This window comes from Rattus norvegicus, chromosome 10 (genome assembly GCF_021556685.1).
Source record: "Rattus norvegicus strain SHRSP/BbbUtx chromosome 10, alternate assembly SHRSP_T2T, whole genome shotgun sequence".
NCBI classification, from domain to species: Eukaryota; Metazoa; Chordata; class Mammalia; order Rodentia; family Muridae; genus Rattus; species Rattus norvegicus.
Window position 1 is genome coordinate 34,035,976 of NC_141543.1, and position 18,357 is coordinate 34,054,332.

An 18,357-nucleotide genomic window follows, 5' to 3' on the forward strand; every position below is an offset into this window, starting at 1 on the left:
TGTGCTTGCTCCCCCTCTCTTTCCCCTAAGGGCAGCGAGTTCAAGGTGACTTTGTAGAATATTACCTTTGTGAAGAACAGAAAGCCTCTTCGGGATAAATTCACCTAACTGGGGCCTGTGAGATTCCTCGGCAGGTAAAAGCAGCTTGTAAAAAGCCCTTTACGGGCTGGAGAGATGGCTCAGGGGTTAAGAGCGCTGACTGCTCTTCCAGAGGTCCTGAGTTCAAATCCCGGCAACCGCATGGTGGCTCACGGCCATCTGTGATGGGATCTGATGCCCTCTTCTGAAGTCAGCGACAGTGTACCCACATACATGAAATAAATAAATAAATCTTTAAAAAGCCCTTTACATGGATTCCCAGGCCCCAACCCATGGAAGGGTAGAGGGGAAGAACTGATTTCCCAGGGTTGTCTTCTGACCTCTCTGCGTGCTACGCTTGTGGCCCATGAGCCTCACCCAACAATAAATAAACAAACAAGTAAACAGGCCAATCATAAATGAATGAATATGCCTAACCGGGCTCTTATACCCAGTGCTTTCTTCAGTCTTATCAGGCAGTTAGTTACCTGCACTCTTTCTCAGCTATGAACCCTCCATTTTATCAGCAGCATTTATTTAACGAGCTCTCTATTGTTGAGACTTTGGGCTGGCGTCCACTTTTCCCCCTGCTGTTTACAGCCAGAAAGCCACTGTCCTGTCCTTGTAGCATCCCCTGCTTACACGAGTCTGCCTGTAAGACGAAGTCCTGTCCCACAAGTAGAATCTTTTGGCCATAGGGCAAGTAAGGGGCTGGACACGTAGCTTGATGGAAGAGTATTTGCCTATCATATGTGAGGCCCAAGGCTCAATCAATCCCCAGTAACACACACACTCACACTCTCACACACACAATCACACTCACACTCACAATCACACTCACACAGAGAGAGAGAGAGAGAGAGCGAGAGAGAGAGAGAGAGAGAGAGAGAGAGAGAGAGAGAGAGAGAATGTTCTGGATGTTGTCAGGCAATGTTACAGTGGCGACTGACTGTTAAAAGCACATGCTGCTCTTGCAGAGGACCTGGGTTCGACTCTGAGTACAGACATGACAGGCCACGATTTTTATAACTCTAGTTCTAGAGGATCAGATGGCTTCCTTATTCTGGCCTCCTTGGGCACTGCACACATACGGTATATGTAAACAAACACTCATCCCACAAGTAAAAATGGAAATCGTTTTAAAATATGGTGGTAGGTGTTTAAATTGAACTAGGAGATAGGTCTAGGTTGTCCTTGTTTGTTTGTTTGTTTGTTTGTTTTGAGGATTTTTTTCCCCCGTTGAACAGACTAGCTTGGCTTGCTATATAGCCTAGGTTGGCTTCAAATTCTCCATCCCCCTGCTCCATCCTCCTAGGTGCTAACAAGGTTGTAACCATGTTCCACTCCCACCTATACATTCCTCAAACAAATAAGCAATAAATTGTCAAAACTGAGTGGGGTGTCTCCCTGCCCCTGGCTCTCCTCAGGGTGCCCTAGTGGCCAGCCCTCCCTCTAGGGGTGCATTTCCATTTTGCACCCGTCCCTTGCCCTGTCTAGGATGCTCAGAGAAGGAATGGGAAGATACTAGTTGCTTTTAGGACTCCTTAAAGTGGAAATCAATAGTCTTGTCTCTTCGGACAGAAACCAGTACAGGCGAGTGCCTGTCAGGCTCCTGCGTGAGGATCTCAGGAGATTATAGGAAAAGCCTGGCCTTCCCCGAGGAGATCACCTTCACACAACTCCCCCCCCCCCCCGTGTCCCCCTCACCCGTGTAAGCCTCCCTGGCTTTGATCACTCCCTTACTGTTACCTCTGCCCAGCTGCCGCTCTGGCAATGGAGTGGGAGGGGCCACCCTTTGGAGATCTGGCTGAAGATTTCTGGAACTTGAAAGCTGTCTTAATCCCTTGTGGTTGGCTGGGAAGAACTAAGCCTGGGGTTCTGAGTGTAACAGCTTCCCCCATCCGGTCACCTCGCCCCACCCCGCCCCTCAGAGCTAAGAATGCTTAAGATGCCTCCAAGGCTTTCGTTGTAGCAATGGTTCTCATCCTTTGGTTCAAGACCCCCTTTGGGGGGTGGGGTCGAACGGCCCTTTCATAGGGGTTGCATATCAGACGTTCTGTATGTCAGATATTTACATTACAATTCATAAAGCAGCAAAAAATACAGTTATGAAGTATCAACCAAAATAATTTTATGGTTGGCAGCCACAACAGGAGGAACTGTATTAAAGGGTCGCAGCTTTAGGAAGCTTGAGAACCTCTGCACTGTAGGCAGCAGAAACAAAGGGGTGATTTTTTTTCTTCCCCCCAGGTTTCTGGCAAGGTGTGAGAGTTCTGGCCAGAGTCAGACCCAAGTCTCCAAGGAAACAGATCCTGGAAATACAGGGGGAAACTTACTGTTTCCTCATAGCTTGTGGGAAAGCGACTAGGAGGGACACTCCTTTTCCTTTGTCCTGCCACGGGAACCTTTGCAAACGGTTCAGCACTCAGGGATGATGTCACACGGGGCCTTACATTTTGTGCTTCATCCTTACCCCCTCCCCCAACACACACACACACACACACACACACACACACACACACACACACACACACACACTGCCATGCAAACACTGCTACAGCATCCTGTGGCTCCTTTGCTCAGCAGTGGGGTTTGGGTGGTGGCCACAAAGCCTGGGAAGGGTCGTCTTCTCTTCTGAGAGCTGTGTAGAGCAGATCCTAGCACCAGCTCGAACATGACAGCCCAGAAAGCAGGGGACATGGTGATTTTCCATTTCCTGTTCCCATCTCTGCCGCTGGCAGGCTTGGAGCCATTTCAGGAGAGGGATTTTGTGTGTGAGCTGCCTGTCAGACAGCTGAGTGGGCCAGAAGCTCTTAAACTGTACAAAATGCCTTAGCAGGTTAGAGCCTAAACTTGTTTGTCTGGGAATGGAGGTTCTGAAGATTTGTAGCCTCGGCTCCCCAGTGAGTCTTAGATTGACTGCTTGAACGGATGGTCGTACAGCATTCAATAGGCACCCCACAGAGGTGTTAGGACCCCTCCTCCCATTCTACAAGAGACACTGTGGGCTCTAGAGAGGTGATAATGAACGGAGGTGATGTCCGCAGCACCCCTGGATGAAGACCACTTGCCCTGAAACCTTGTACCTACTTGACAGAGAGTGGGCCTGTACCCGTCCTGGGCTGAGAGTGGGCCATAAAATAAACCCAGCCCCCCATCCTCAAGTTGCTCATCGTCTGAAACACTCTCCTAATGATGCAGGCTTAGCCTGCATTGCCAACACAAGAGGAGCGCCTTCTAAGAGAACAAGATGTCCTTGCTGTTAGGGGATAAGCAATTTGCACAGTAAGCAAAGAGAGCACCGGAACACTGGAGTCAGGTGCCCCCTCTGAGTTCCATGCTACCTGAGAACTGGTGTTGGGCTCAGCTGTGAACTCCCTCTGTGGTGAATGTTTGCATATTTTTAAAAGTTTTTTTTTATGTATATGTATTGTTTGTCTGGCTTTGGCTTGTTGTTGTTGTTGTTGTTTGGCTTGTATGTATGTCTGTACACCATGTGCTGCTGTGTTTATGGAGGCCTAAAAAGTGTATCAGGGGCCTAGAGAGATGGCTCGGTGGTTTGACTCCCAGCACCCACATGGTGGCTCACAAACATCTGACACCGCTTCTGACCCCCACAGGACAGGCACCAGGCACACACACACATGGAGCCCTCACATATATGCAGGCAAAACGATCATAAAGCAAAATATAATTAAGTCTTAAAGTAAAAATTATAAAGGTTTCAGATACCCTAGAACTAAATGACAGAGAGCTTGAAGCTGCCATGTCAGTGCTGGGAATTGAACCCAGGTCCTCTGGAAGGGTAGCCAGAGCTCTCAACTGCCAAGGCATTCTCTCCAGCACCAAATATTGGCATCTTAACCACATTGGGCACCTTATCAATGCCAAGACTACCTTATGCCCATCTCCTTTTGTTTTGAGGGCTTGGGACCAAACCCAGGGCCTCCTGATGCTAAGCTTTCAATATATCGCTAAACCACTCCTTCCCCTATGCCCAATTCTCCTGTTTCCTACTGACATCGTGCCTTGCCTTCCTGGGATGCTCAGCTTCATGGGATAGCAGTGTGTGAGCCTTGGTCACAGCTGCTTCCCTTTCAGCTGCCCAATCCCCATCCCCACCCCCATCCCTACCTGGTGGGTTGTGGCAGTCAGCCTTAAAAACCATTTCATACTCCAGGGAAGTACACCGCCCTAGTGGCGAGATGAGGACTCGCTGCTGTATTTGTTGTGCTAACATAAGAGTTTTAAGATTGGCTTTAGAAAGCCTGCGTGGCCTCTCCCCTTTCACGTCTTAATTTTAATTACAAGCATTTTCATGTCTAGACAGGAAAAGGCTCCTCTTTGTCACCGGGCATGGTGGGGTTTCTGGGACTCTTCTAGGAAAATCTGACATCTCCTGACTTGCGGGCACTTGTTAAATGCAGGTTCCTGCCAGGATATTCCTGGAGTCGGCGGGCTCATATTCTGGAATCTCCTCTGATAGGTTTACTCTGCCCCTTCTGAGGTCTAGGTTCCCTTCAGCAGTGCCTTGCCTTCTGAGGAGCTAAAGATGTTTTTCCTCCGTGGGAGAGTGATCTCTGTTTCCTGTGGAAATTTAGAAAACAGAAAAAAGAATTTTTTAAATATAGAAGTGTCTTAAGGCTTCTATATTTACCCCCGTCATCAGCATGTGGAAGTGGAAGGTAAACCTTCTGTAATAAATAGAATCACGAATGTTTTTGGAGAGTGTATGTGCTATGCGACATTTTATATATTTTTATACATTTTTACTCCGTTAATTCCCAAACGGACCCCAAGGAGGTAAGCATTATTTCCTTATTTAACAGAGGTAGAAACCAAGGCTTAAGACATCAGGAACTTTTCTAAAAAAGGACCCAGCTAGGAAGAGAGGCAATTAGGAAGGAGGAGGACCAGGCAATTGACCTGGAATGGCTTGGTGGGTCTGGGCTCATAGCGGCGGTCTCTGCCTTTCACCCGATCACCTCAGTGCTAAGTGGTACCAAGAAGACGCCCGGGTCAGCAGACAGGTTGTGCAAGCTCCTGAGACCTCTGCTTTCTAAGCCACAGACCCACTCTAACTGGAAGGTTGCATCAGCCCTCAGGAAGTGGCTCTCTTCCTAACGCACAGCAGCAGCCATGCCGCCCCTCTCGTTCCTTCTTTCTGCTCCCAGCAGATGTTGGAACAAAAGATCCAGAACCTACACCTTTGGCCCCTCAACTTGGTTTGCTGTTGTTCGATACCAGAAGCCCCATCAGACCCAGACCGTGACAGTGGGAACGAACATTTTACTCAGCAGTTACTAAAGGAGCTTTATTCCTGGCAAGACTCTGCTCTTCTGCACAAAGCCCTTACCCAACCCTGGCCCTGGTGCCAGCCACACATGTGACAGACGTCTCTTATCTCACAATCCTAGATTTCAGTCCATAGAGTTATTTAGGTCACTTATAAAGTGGGACACAACAGGACCAGGGATTGGCTGAAGCTACCCTATAAAGTCATCGTTCCTATTTCTGCATCCTGAGGCAGCGACATCCTCACAGCGAGAAGGGAAGCCTGTGTGTGACCCAACTGGCTAGATGCCACCACCAACCCTGGGAGGCATTTCCACAATTTCCTCTGGAGGAAAACAGCTACTCATAGCTTCACCTTAGGCTCCGCCCCAAACCGGACTCGGGAGTTGATTTGGGCCATCGGAAATGTGCTGGCTCTCCTCCCTCCACCCATCCGTCCGTCTGTAGGTCCATTCACGCATTATTTATCCAGCCTGCCGTATGCACACACTGGAGACAGCCGTCGACATCATGCCTTTGCTTTTCAGAAAGATGAGAGAGAGGAGGGTTGCTCTCTCTTTGTTCTTAAGGGGAGAGGAAGGCAGTCCAGGCGGACAGTGGTACTGAAGGTTTGCTCCTCCAGGATGATCCTAATTCCAACATCTTCGCAGAGACCGGAGATCTTGTACCCGTCTCATCAGACCCATAGGTACAGTGGGGTTGAGGGCTGCCTGGTCCCCAAGCTCTGTGATTGTCACAACTGCCTTTCTTTCCCACGGAGCACCAAACACTGATGTAGAGGGGTCTTTTCCTCTCTGCCCCTGGCTCTCTCTGTCTCTCCGTCAAGGTACAACCAGAAACCTGTCATTGTACCTCTAACTGAGGATGCTGCTAATTCTGGATGAAGCAAGATCTGTGAAGGGCACCACTCTGAGCACACTAGCCCGGCACACCACCTCAACTCATCCTGTTATTTCCATGTCGCAGGGCCGAGACTCAGCCCAGAGTAGATGGCAGTAGGTGACTTGGCTGAGCCTCTGTCTCGTCGTGCACATGTCTTCAGTGTGTCCCCACCTCTGTGCTACGCTAGGTGCTTAACAATCTCTTCAGAGGACGATGTCCTCAGGCGGTTTCTGGGCTATTGTGTGATCAGCTTTTCGGCCATTTTGCCCCATGTGTGTCCCAGTTCCTGGAAAGATACTTCTTGTGCCCTGCTTTGGGGAAAAGTAGGAAGTACCCTTCCTAAATGCCACCATTAACTACAAAAAGACTGGGGTTGGATGTTGTATGGCTTTCAGGAGAAGGGCACCTTCACGAGGGACCACCATATCAGGTAGTGTGTCACCCTTTTGATTTAAATTCTATTGTTCATAGAAAAAGCAGCATCCTGTTGATCATACGGTCTTCCCTAGAAAGGCTCTGGAATCCAGTCGCTCATTAGCATAAGGGAAATTGAAGAGGAAAGTGTTTGTGGAGCGGAGCACGGGATGGTGGCTAGACCGGAAGAGTCTGCCACTGGCCTCACACCCAGGCCTATGGGGAACTTACCCTCCACAGGGTCATCCTCAAACTGTGAGTTGCCTTGGGACTGTGTCTATGAGGTCTATGCTTGTGGTATAGAGAGTTCTAGACCTTAAAACCATTTGCTCATTTATGAAAGAAAACCAAAGCTATCTGTTGAGGAGTATTCTCCTTAGGCCAGAAGCGGTTCTCTGGTGGTTTTCATGGCAGATGTGTACCCTGGCATCATGAAGCAAGCAGTCAGGGTCGATCCTGATTGGATGCAGGATAGCCAGGTGTGTGTGGGGGGTTGCCTACTGCATAGCAAGCTGGGGTGCAGCAACAAACCAAGAGTCCACCTCCCATAGCTCACAGCTTGGTGGGCAGATTCCCCGTCTCGTGTGCTAACCAACTGGAAGCAATCCCATCCCTGAGGAGACATGAGAGCGGGGGAAAGATTCAGAGCCAGCACTGCTCTCTGTCCCACGTCTACCCTCTGGGCATCGTAATTACCAGCTGGCTGTGTTCGAGGTGCCATAGGTAAAGGAAGGAGGCCGGGACTGCAGCATCCACTCTCCCAACCCAGTACAGCCTGTGCGGTGAGATGGAGCTGACGGTGCCTTTTGTCGGGATGATTTCCATCCCTTGTCAGAACCTTTAAGAAAATGTCTTCTGGGGCTGGGGATTTAGCTCAGTGGTAGAGCGCTTACCTAGGAAGCACAAGGCCCTGGGTTCGGTCCCCAGCTCCGAAAAAAAAGAACCAAAAAAAAAAAAAAAAAAGAAAATGTCTTCTGACATTAGCTACCACACTAGCAGCTCATCTGTGCCCGACTGACGAGACTCTCTAAGTTGCCAGTTTGATGTAAAAAAATATATCATATTCTGGAAATAATACAGTAACAGCTGCTACTGCTGATGGGCACATCCCACATGTCAGGGGATCCTTTGTCTGGTATATTCCCTGGGATGTCCCTAGAGCCCTCTCTGCTACCATGTGAGGCATCAGCTCAATTGCTCAAATTCACAGGAAGGTAACTAAGTGGGGATAGGAAACTTAAGCCTCCAGGGAGGGTGTCCTCCAGAAGCTCTGTTCTCTCTGGTCACTGTCTCCACTGCCATAAATAAAGCTGGCTGAGTTGTCCCCCTCTGGTGATCACATCTCTCTCCTCTGAGGAGAGCAGAATCTGAGGGGGGGGGGGAGACAACACAAAGGGAAAAAGAAGAATTGATTGTGCAGGCATTTCTTGTTAGCCTGCCCTGCTGCTTGGGCTGCCGCTCCTGGGACCTTGATCTCACCCTCCCTGGCAAGAGCTGCAACCTGGTAGGGGGCTTCCCATCCAAGTCCCTGCAGGAGAAACAAGAAAGCTCTTTATGGGTGAGGTTCCTACCTCTGCTACCTGATGTTTCTTACACTTATCTGGAAAACTGTCAGGATCCACGTGGGCATGAGGTAAAAAGCCAGGAGCAGCTTTTTGTCCCACTGTCCCAGCTCCCCTCTTGCCCCCGTCACCACCATGCAGGGTAGGAGGTAACCAGCTACTATGGTTCTGCCTGGAGGCCACACACAGAGTCCCAACTCCTGATCCACGTATGCTTCTTGTACTCAGAGGAGGGCAGAGAGGTTTTTTTTTAAGATGGAGACCAACCAGGGTTGTGGATAACAAGTGGATCTGTTTTCAGAAACATCGCCAGCTGTGGCTGCTTTAAAACCCAGTTCTTTGGAGCCAAGAAACTCTGAGGCCCTCTCTGAGCCTAGGCTTGCTTAGCCCTGAGTGGGCAACTAGAGAGAGTCTATCATCTTCCAATCACAAAAGAATGCGGGAGGGGGGTGTCAAACTAGTTGCGTCCTGAGCCTGTGAGAAAGGACAAGGATAAAGCCAGTCACTATCGGTTCCTAGAACCTCCTTTTTCTACATGTGTTTTTGTTTAAGAATTCGGGGGTGGGAGAGAGATGGCTCCTTTTGCACAGGACCTGGGTTCAGTTCCCTCACCTTCATAGCGTCTCACCAGCACCCATAACTCCTATTCCAGGGGATCCTATGTCATCTTCTGACCTCTGAGGGCACCAGGCACACCTGTGGTGGTGTCCATACAGGCCTTCAGGCAAAACCTTCATGCACGTAAAATAAAATAAAATGTAATTTTTTTTTCTTTTAGAGGCAACACAGGTACCGTGACAGCTGGAGATGAGTGATGTGCTTACAGGGTTATTACGACACTCTCTTTCCTTCCTGGTTTTCTTTCCTTTTCCTTTTTAATAGCTTTTGTTACCATACCATAAATTTTCCAGAATAAAGAGGTGGGCTTTTTTTTTTTTTTTTTTTTTTGAACGGCAATTAACAATGTCACTTCTCTTGGCTCTAATTCAGGCCAGAGAATCCTGTCTGATCTGCCTTGTGGTTGGGTCAGTTGCCAGGACAAGTAGGTAGGAACAGACTAGCCAGTCTTCAGAGAAGCCCCATTCATAGAGAAAGAAAGAATGGCAGTTGCCAGGGCTGAAGGGCAGAAGTTGGGAGCTAGTGTTTCATGAGGACAGTTTCAGGTTTGCAAGATGCTAGGTTCAAGATGCGGTTATGGCCAACTACAGAATATCACTGAATGATATATTTAAAAATGGTAAACTTCCTGCTGTGTGGGTTTTAGTCTGTAATAACAGTCCCTTCCTTCCTTCCTTCCTTCCTTCCTTCCTTCCTTCCTTCCTTCCTTTCTTCTCTCCCTCTCTAAAAAGGAAAATCTGGGGCAGGATGGCTCAGTGGGTAAAGCACGCGGACCTCAGTTCAGATTTCCACACTGCATGGAGTAAACGCTAGGCTCTGTGGCATGCGTCTGTGATCCCAGAGTTATAGGAGTTGGGGAGGGGAATAGAGACAGGAGAATCTTTGGAGCCTGCTGACCAGCCAGCCTGTCAAGCCTAATGAGCAAGATCCAGGTTGAGTGACAAAGCTGACTCAAAAAATAAGGTGGGGAGTGATGGACGTAGACCCCCTGATGTTGATGTTTGGGCCTCTGCGTGCATGTGCACACACCTGAATTTGAGAGTGGTGACGTCACACGAGTTTAATCTCGGCACTCGGGAGGTAGAGGCAGGCACACCTCTCTGAGTGGCCAGCAAGCGTGTGCTCTAACGAAGTGAGTTCCAATACACCAGGACTTCACAGAGAAACCCTGTCTCAAACAAACAAAAACAAACAAAAAAGATGTCAGGAGAACTCTTAGCCATTAAAAATGATGCAAGGAGAAAATTAAAAGGAAAAATGTCTGTGCAATCACAGCATTTGCAAAACGTCCTTTTCCATTCCAGGGTAATAATTTATTCGGGAAAGTATCATCCACAGATGACAAGCCAGTGAAACAGTTGCTGGAAGACAGGATGTTCCACCCCTGGCTTTCACCTTGGCTTTACAGGTTACTTGTGAATCTCACAGGGAAAGGGGGAAACCTTTAGAATAGAAAGAGCCCATGTCCTCACCTTAGCTAAGAAATACAATCTGGCCTTTCTGGAGCTGGGACACATCGACCATACCTGTAAATCCCAACATGACTCAGCATGGAGGACTGGACCTCACCTCTGTGCTTTTCCTGCACACCCTTCCAACTGTGCCTAACCAGAAGGAAACAATCCAGCCAATCAAAAATGGGGGACATTTTAAAAGATAGCTGGACTCTATGTTCCCAGAACACTAAGAAGTAAAACTGAAAAGATTTTAAGACTCTTTGTTGTGTGGACCTAGTTTGGCCCTGGGATACAGAACCAACAGGGATAGAAAATGTGTTTCAGAATCCCTGGAGCGAGTCAAATAGGGACTGGACATAAGAATGTTATTGCCGGCAGGCTTCCATCCCAACACTTGGGAGGTAGAGGCAAGAGGACCAGAATGAAAGGGCAGCCTCAATTGCATAGTGAATTTGAGGCCATCCTGGGCTACATGAGACCCTGTCTCCAGAACAAAAGATGGGGAATTGAATTCAGGGTGGTGTTCTAGTGCTATTAATATCTTACTGTTTGTAGTAAGATGTCCTCAGGAAGAGACGTCAGGGTGCCGGGGATGGTGGCATACCCTATCTGTAACTTGAAAAGCCAGTGTTTATATGCACCACACAGAAACGGAGTAAGTATGAACCAAGTGTCTGCAGCTGGGGAAAGGGGGAGAAGAGCTGGGTGGGTTCCCCATCCTCTGATTTCTATTGATTAAAAGACTTTCGAAATTAAAAGTTTGCCAAGGAAGTTGGGGAAAGACCAGCCCTTGTCTGACTCCTGTCTGACTCCCGTTTGTGTCCTAGCATCTCTCCGGGAGCAGCCCGGAAGACTTACAGACAAGTCCTCTGTGCATTTTGTCCGTAAAGAGGAAGCAGCGAAGTATAGTGGTGCTTGGTGGTGTCAGCACTCGGGACAAAGAGCTAGAGCATTTAAGATGTGGGAGGAGGGGAGGGGAGGTCTGCTGGGCACGTGCAATGCTAGGAAACTCAGAAAGCCCGTCCTGGCTGCTGAGTGTGTGTGTTGGGAAACAATGTGGACGCTGAAGTCATCATGGGTAACAAAGAGAAGGGACTCCTGAGGCGCTTCTGGGGCTGGAGACCACATCGCTCATCATCTGTGTTTGGAGCCCTGGGAATGCTGGGTGTTCCTTTGAGGACTCAGCATGGAGAGCCTGTGTACTGGGTGCTGGTGAAGCACTTTCCATTCTGTAGGATCCTCCCCTTTCCACCGTGAAGTAGAATCCTAGTCATAAACAAAAGAACAGCCCGGAGGGTTTCAAGCCACTAGCTAGCACTGGAGCAAACTCATTGAGGATTCAGGCCCAGCCCTGCCTGGCTGCAGCCTGCAATGTGGAGGGTCCCCCGAGAGGCCTCCCCTGGATGTATGGAGTAGAGGGAGCTGAGAAAGTGAGGTCCCTTCTCAGTAAGCTGTGACCACCCCCCTCCTTTGGGGGTTAATCTTCTGAGGCCTGGTAGCCAGGTTCTGAAAGGTTTGAAAAGCAGGGAGGGGCAGAGGAAACTAATCTGATTGAACACATCAGCTGTGCCTCCAGATAGAAGATGGGAGGCTGCCAGTGACCCTGCTGCAGAGTCCAGTCCTGCCTGGGCTAGGAACCTTACTCTGCCACTTTATGTCCCTGCTACCCCCTTCCCCTCCCCCCAAAAAAACCTCATGGGGACCAGGGTGTGGCTCAGTGATAGAACCTTCCTTGCACGTGTGAGGATGAGAATCCAATCACCAACACGAAATCCGGGGCGGGGGGTGGGGGGGAGGGTCAATTTAGTATATGTGACAAAGACTAGCTCAATTCTGTGTAAGGTTCAGGCAAAGCTGGGTAATTTGGGGGCAAAATTGCTGCTTTTTCAGTGATTTGTTTAAAATATAGTCTCTTGCCTATTGCACTCTTACTGACTTGACTTGTTTTAAAAGGGGGGGGGGGGTCAAGACCTGGGAAGATGGCTCAGTAGTTAAGAGCTTGTGATGTTCTTGGCAGAATACTGGTTCCCAGGACTCACGACAACCTTTAACTGCAGCTTCAGGGGATCTGATACTTTTTGGCCCATGGGAGCACCTGCAGTCATGGGCGCTCGCTCTCTCTCTCTCTCTCTCTCTCTCTCTCTCTCTCTCTCTTCCCCTCCCCTTCCCCCTTCTCCCCTCCTCTCCCCCTCTCCCCCCTCTCTATTTCACATACATACATACATACATACATACATACATACACACACACACACACACACACACACACACTTAAAATTACTAAAAAGCAGGGTATGACTGTACACGCCTTTAATCCCAGCACTCGGGAAGCAGAGGTGGGTGGATCTCTCTGAGTTCAAGGCCAGCCAGAGCTATATCATAAGACAATGTCTCAAAATAAAAGAAACAGCAGAAAAAGGAAACTGATAACAATTCTCTAAAGAAAAATTTAAATTCTTAAAAATTTATTTATTTTTCTTTACTCTTTAAAAGAAAATTTAAAAACTTAAAATGTTAAATAAACACATGGTTATTGGAGAACTTAGGGGATGTAAGCTCCCCAGAGACACTACAAATACGATAATTCCACCGCAGGAGAGAAGAACCACCCATCCACTCATTTGTCCGCCTACAGGGGGTCTTAGAATCGGGTAGTGTCGAGAGATTAACGTGGTTTTCAACTAAGCTTTGAAAGACACAGGATGAGTGAATCATTGCAAAAGCACTCCACAGAGGAGGAGGGCCCTTGGTCCACGCACACAACCACAATCTGCGGGTGAAGAGGAGGGCACCTGGATGTAGCTGCAAATGCCAGTGGGGCACCGAGTGCAGCCATAGAGAAGCTTTTTCCTGATTGGACAGTTTGTGCTGACCCGCCCCAGCTCACCATGGAGGCCACACCCTCTGCGGGCAGCCCCATTGCAGCAGCAAACTGCTCTCTGGAAGGAGATAGCCCCTGACCAGAAAGAGTGGTCTCCGCTTTCGCTTTGAGATATATTTGCTTTGCCCTGGCATCCTTGCATTTAGAATAGGAGGGTCTTCAGAGCACCCTAGGGCGGGTGCTTCTTGTCTTTACAGAGAGATGGAGAAGCTGGTGACTGATGGGGTCCGAGAGTCAGTGACCACCGCCATGAAAGGGGTATGCAAAGGCACCTGTGCCCTTCCCACCACATTTGTTCAGCAGCTGCCCTGCACCCTATGAGGCTGCTAAGCTTGGCTGAGTGAAGAGGGAATGGAGAAGGGTACTCTGGGCTACAGAGCTGTGCAGACAAGGCCAGGAGACATAGTGCTTTCAAAGAACCTCCAGGGATGGTATGATGGTTTATATATGCTTGGGCCACGGAGTGGCACTATTAGGAGATGTGGCCTTGTTGGGGTGGGCGTGGCCTTGTTAGAGTAGGTGTGTCACTGTGGGAGTGGGCTTTAAGACCCTAGTCCTAGCTGCCTGGAAATGACTCTTCCACTAGCAGCCTTCAGATAAAGATATAAAACTCTCAGCTCCTCCAGCACCATGCCTGCCTAGATGCTGCCATGCTCCCACCTTGATAATAATGGACTGAACCTCTGAACGTGTAAGCCAGCCCCAATTAAACATTGTCCTTTATAAGAGTTGCCTTGGTCATGGTGTCTGTTCACAGCAGTAAAACCCTAACTAAGACAGATAGGGTCCACTGTCAGATATGAAGTGGTATCCTGAGAAAGCAGTGCCTATTCCCGAAGTCTCCACCCTGCAGAGCTTCACAAAGTGGGTCTATCATGTCCCCCAATAGTTTCCAGTCATGACCCTTAGTGCCGGAGAAGACCCTCTTTACTGTTGTTGAGGGTGTAACCCAAGGTCTAAAGCCTGTAGTTTTAACCATTTCTCAGATTCCCTTTGTATGTGGTCAGGCTCCAGTTGTCCACAGCTGCACCTCTTAGTGATTCCTTTGGGGGCTCTCTTCCTTTCCCTCTTGCCTTCCCCAGTTTTCCAGTCCTTTTTCTGAACTCACCTTCCAAGCAACCTTGTTTCCGAGGCAACCCAAACTAAAACCGACTTGGTTAGACTAGGAGGTCCATGGAGGACAGTGATGAGCATAGACAGCCTCTTCCCCCCTAGAAAGATGGGGTGAGACTTGCAAGGCTATATGGCTCTGCCTGGGTTGATGATAGCCAGAGAATGTGGGAGCCTCTCTCCTAGAACCTAAAAGCTGCTCCTGACTGCTCTCTGGTGCCTTTGATGTTCCGGCTGTCTACCTGAGCATTTGTGTGCGTTTCCTTGTGGACTCAAACAAAAGCCTTATTGAACCATCAGTCTCTCCTTTTCTTGCAATTTGGAGCCCCAGAGAGATTGAGACATCTCATCACAATGACAAAGCAGGAAGTGACAGGCCTGAGGATTCCAGATCCAAATGTGACCTTCCATTCCCCGGCAGTCCCTCCTACCTGTCCCTTCCTGTCCATATTGTCAACACCATCCAGACATCCTAAGGGAGAATTTGCTATCCCGTTTCGGTTTCCTCCAGTCAATTGCGCTTCTGCCTCCCCGTAGGTAAGTTTGAGGACAGAGAAGACCGTGTGCCCAAATTGGATCAGATAAACAGTACAAGGATCCTGAGCAGCCATAACTTCTCCCTCACCAAGAAGGAGCTGCTCACCACAGAACTTCTGCTCCTGGAGGCTTTCAGCTGGGACCTTTGCCTGCCCACGCCCGCCCACTTTCTGGACTACTACCTCTTGGCCTCCATCAGCCAGAAGGACCACCACTGCCACACATGGCCCACCACCTGCCTCCGAAAGACCAAAGAGTGCCTCAAGGAGTACGCCCACTACTTCCTGGAAGTTACCCTACAAGGTGAGAGTGGAAAAGCAGTGGGCTAAGGGAGGAGCAGGGGCTGGGATCACCCGCCTCAAGAGGGCTGTCATCCAGAGAGAGGGCCTTCCTTCATGCTTAGAACCCCTACGGCCGTATCACGACCATTTTGCAAAGAAATGCAGAATGTACCCAGTGCTGTAGCGCAATGCAGAAATGGAATAGCAGTTCACCTCAGAAAGTCATCAGTACCTAGCTAGAGACTAGCAACTCGCCTGGGAAGTTTTCTTACGGGAACCTTTAAGTCACAGCAACTCACACAAGTGGGCTCATTCCCAAGGAGCTGTCACCGCACAGATTAACAAGGATGGGGCAGGCAATGTTCACATCTGCATGGGCAGTAAGTCGGCTTGTCTGGAGCGCTGGGAAGAGAGCCCAGACTATAATGTGCTTGCTGTGGTAGTGTGAGGAGTTGAGTTCAGGCATCAGAATCCACAGAAAAAGCAAGACGTAGTGACAGACACGCCTACAATCTGGGAGACAGGGCGTCAGAGGCAGGAGAATCTCTGGTGTTTGCTAGCTAGCCAGCAGGATGATCAGCAAGCCTTAGGTTCCAATGTGAAACCCTGTCTCAAAAGGCAAGGTAGATGGCCAAGGAACAACACCTGAGGTTGACCTCATGCATACGTGCAAATGTGTACTTACACACATGAAAACACACAAGTTGAAAACACACGTTAGCCTGTTTGGAGAAAAACAATAGTGTTCTCTCTCTCTCTCTCTCTCTCTCTCTCTCTCTCTCTCTCTCTCTCTCTCTCTCTCTCTCTCTCTGTCTCTCCCTCGTGTGTGTGTGTACAGAAGCCAAAAGAGGGCAACAGGCCCATCACTCTATCTATTCCTTTGAAGTGGGGACTCTTGAACCTGGGGTTTGCTCAACTAGTCTAGAAACCTGCAAACAACAGCATTCTTTAGTCTTGTTCTCATCACAGTCCGGGTTGCAGGAAATGGCAGGGTGGCCAACTTGGTATGTGGTTGCTGTGATTCTACCCCATGATTGTAGAGGAAACACTCTACAGAGGGCCATGTCTGCTGCCCTCCAAAACAGATTTTTAAATCTAGGTCTTAGGTAAGATGCTGGTCAGAAGTACTATTGACACACCTTAAGACAAATAGCCCAGAGCAGGGATATCAGTGATTTGGAATTATTGGGCATTAATTGAGCACTTACTGTATGCCTTGCTGCAGAACTTGGTGTATATTAACTCATTTGAGCTTCACATTGACCCTGTGCTGGCTTGACACAAGGTAAAGTCACCTGAGGGAAGGGAGCCTCAATTGAGAAAACGCCTCCGTAAGCAAACCTGTAGAGAATTTTCTCAGTGATTAACGTAGGAGGGCCCAGGAGTTAGGATATAAGCCAAATAAACCCTTTCATCCCCAAGTTGCTTTCTTCATGGTGCTTTGTCAGAGAAATAGTAACCGTAACCAAGACAGACCCCTTTCGAAGTTATTTCGGCCATTCCCATTTTATAAACGAGGGAATTTATACTCACGAAGTGAAATCACTTCCCCGAAGATCAGGGGCAGGATTTGAACCTGGAAGTCTGACTCTATGACTCTCCCTATAACTACTGTTCGGCCCTAAACTGATTGACACTTTCAACGGCAGAAATTGAAGTAATTGAAAGTCATGAGCAATTGATAACCAATAATAATGCACCAGATATCATCCATGAAAAGTATAGGAATGTTGGTTGTACCCATTAACCTGTCTTCAGAAGTCTTAGGAAAATGGAAATTTTCTGGGGCCAGTGAGGTTGCTCAGTGGAACATGGAGCTGAATTCGATCCCTGAATCCCACTTAGCACAAGGAAAGAATTGACTCTAGTGAGTTGTCCTCTGACCTCCACATGTACAAATATCCTACACACTTCGTGTGCCTCTCTGGTAAGATAAATAAATGTGATTTAAATAGCTTTAATATTACTTTGTAAGCCTAGACGAAGTTACTAATATCAGACTCATGCAGACATTCATTTGTTTTTCATCAGATTTCCGGTGCCTGCTGAGGACCAGACATTGTTGCTCTGCAAGCAGCCGTTGGCCGGATTCTGTCCATCAATAATAACCTCCCACCCCCCACCCCCAGAAAAGAAGATTTTTGTGGTTCTGTTTGTAGCCCATCAGCAAGCATCTTGAAGCTTCCTGGGAGTGTAGACAATGTTTTAAAAAATTGTCCCTCTAGGCTGATGCCAGAAGCCACAAACTGAACACCAAAACCTTTAAGCCCAAACAATGGCACCTGATGTTTTCTAGTTTCTTACCCCATTTGTAAAAAGCCAGCACTGCATAGCCCTCGAATGGATTCATTTGTCTGCTGTTTGACAGACCAAGCAGGAGACTCCGTGGGGGCGACTTTCCAGCACTAATGCCCTCTGCAATTCTCTTTCAGATCATATATTTTACAAATTCCAGCCTTCTGTGGTCGCTGCAGCCTGTGTTGGGGCCTCCAGGATCTGCCTTCAGCTTTCTCCATACTGGACGAGAGACTTGCAGAGGGTCTCGAACTACTCCCTGGAGCATCTCAGCACGTGCATCGAAATCCTGCTGGTGTAAGTCCTCTCCTGATTGTCTACATTTCTGAAATGTTGACCTTCTGTTTGCTCTTGGGGCCCCGCTAACGATTTAGTGGGATTTCCTGAGTCTAGGGCAGGTAGTAGTTCCCACAGATAAGGTGTTGCATGCAAAATGGGCAGAGTGACTCCTGACAGAAGTGGTATTTGGAAAGCGGGTATGGCGGTTAACAGTCGGGACACTGAAGCAGGAGGATTAAAAGCTGGAGGCCAGCTTAGGAGAAACAGTGAAACTCTGTCTCAGAAAACCAAGAATGGGGCTTTGAGAGTTGGCTGTTTCCCTTTGTATTTTTAAGATTGTACTCATCCTATCATGGTATTTGTTATTGAGACAGGGTGTTACACAGCCCAGGCTAACTTCAGTCTCACTTTGTAGCTAGTGGGTTCTCCTTGAACTTCCGGTCTTTCTGCCCCTCCATCCTGAGTGCTGGTATTCCAGGTGTGCACCACCACACCCAGTTGATTTAGTGCTAAGGGTCAAACTCAGCTTCATGCAGGCTAGGCAAGCACTCTATCAACTGAACTCCATCCTGCCTGGGTTCATTGGTCTGAGTCCCAGTGTGATTTGAATGATCGTGAATTCATTCTCATAAGTTCTTTTTTTCTTAGCCAAGCCACAAAAGTGACCA

General features: G+C 48.5%; 1 protein-coding gene across 3 annotated transcripts in view; it reads left to right on the forward strand.

The window, feature by feature from the left end:
• The window catches only part of Ccnjl (cyclin J-like), a 58,087-nt gene that overhangs the window by 36,340 nt on the left and 3,390 nt on the right, over nucleotides 1–18,357 (forward strand). For 2 of the 3 annotated variants that reach the window (XM_087571595.1, NM_001037773.6), the window contains 2 exon segments: nucleotides 14,835–15,137; nucleotides 17,548–17,707. In XM_087571595.1, coding sequence (XP_087427721.1) covers nucleotides 14,835–15,137; nucleotides 17,548–17,707 — 463 coding nt within the window. 3 annotated transcript variants of the gene reach the window in all.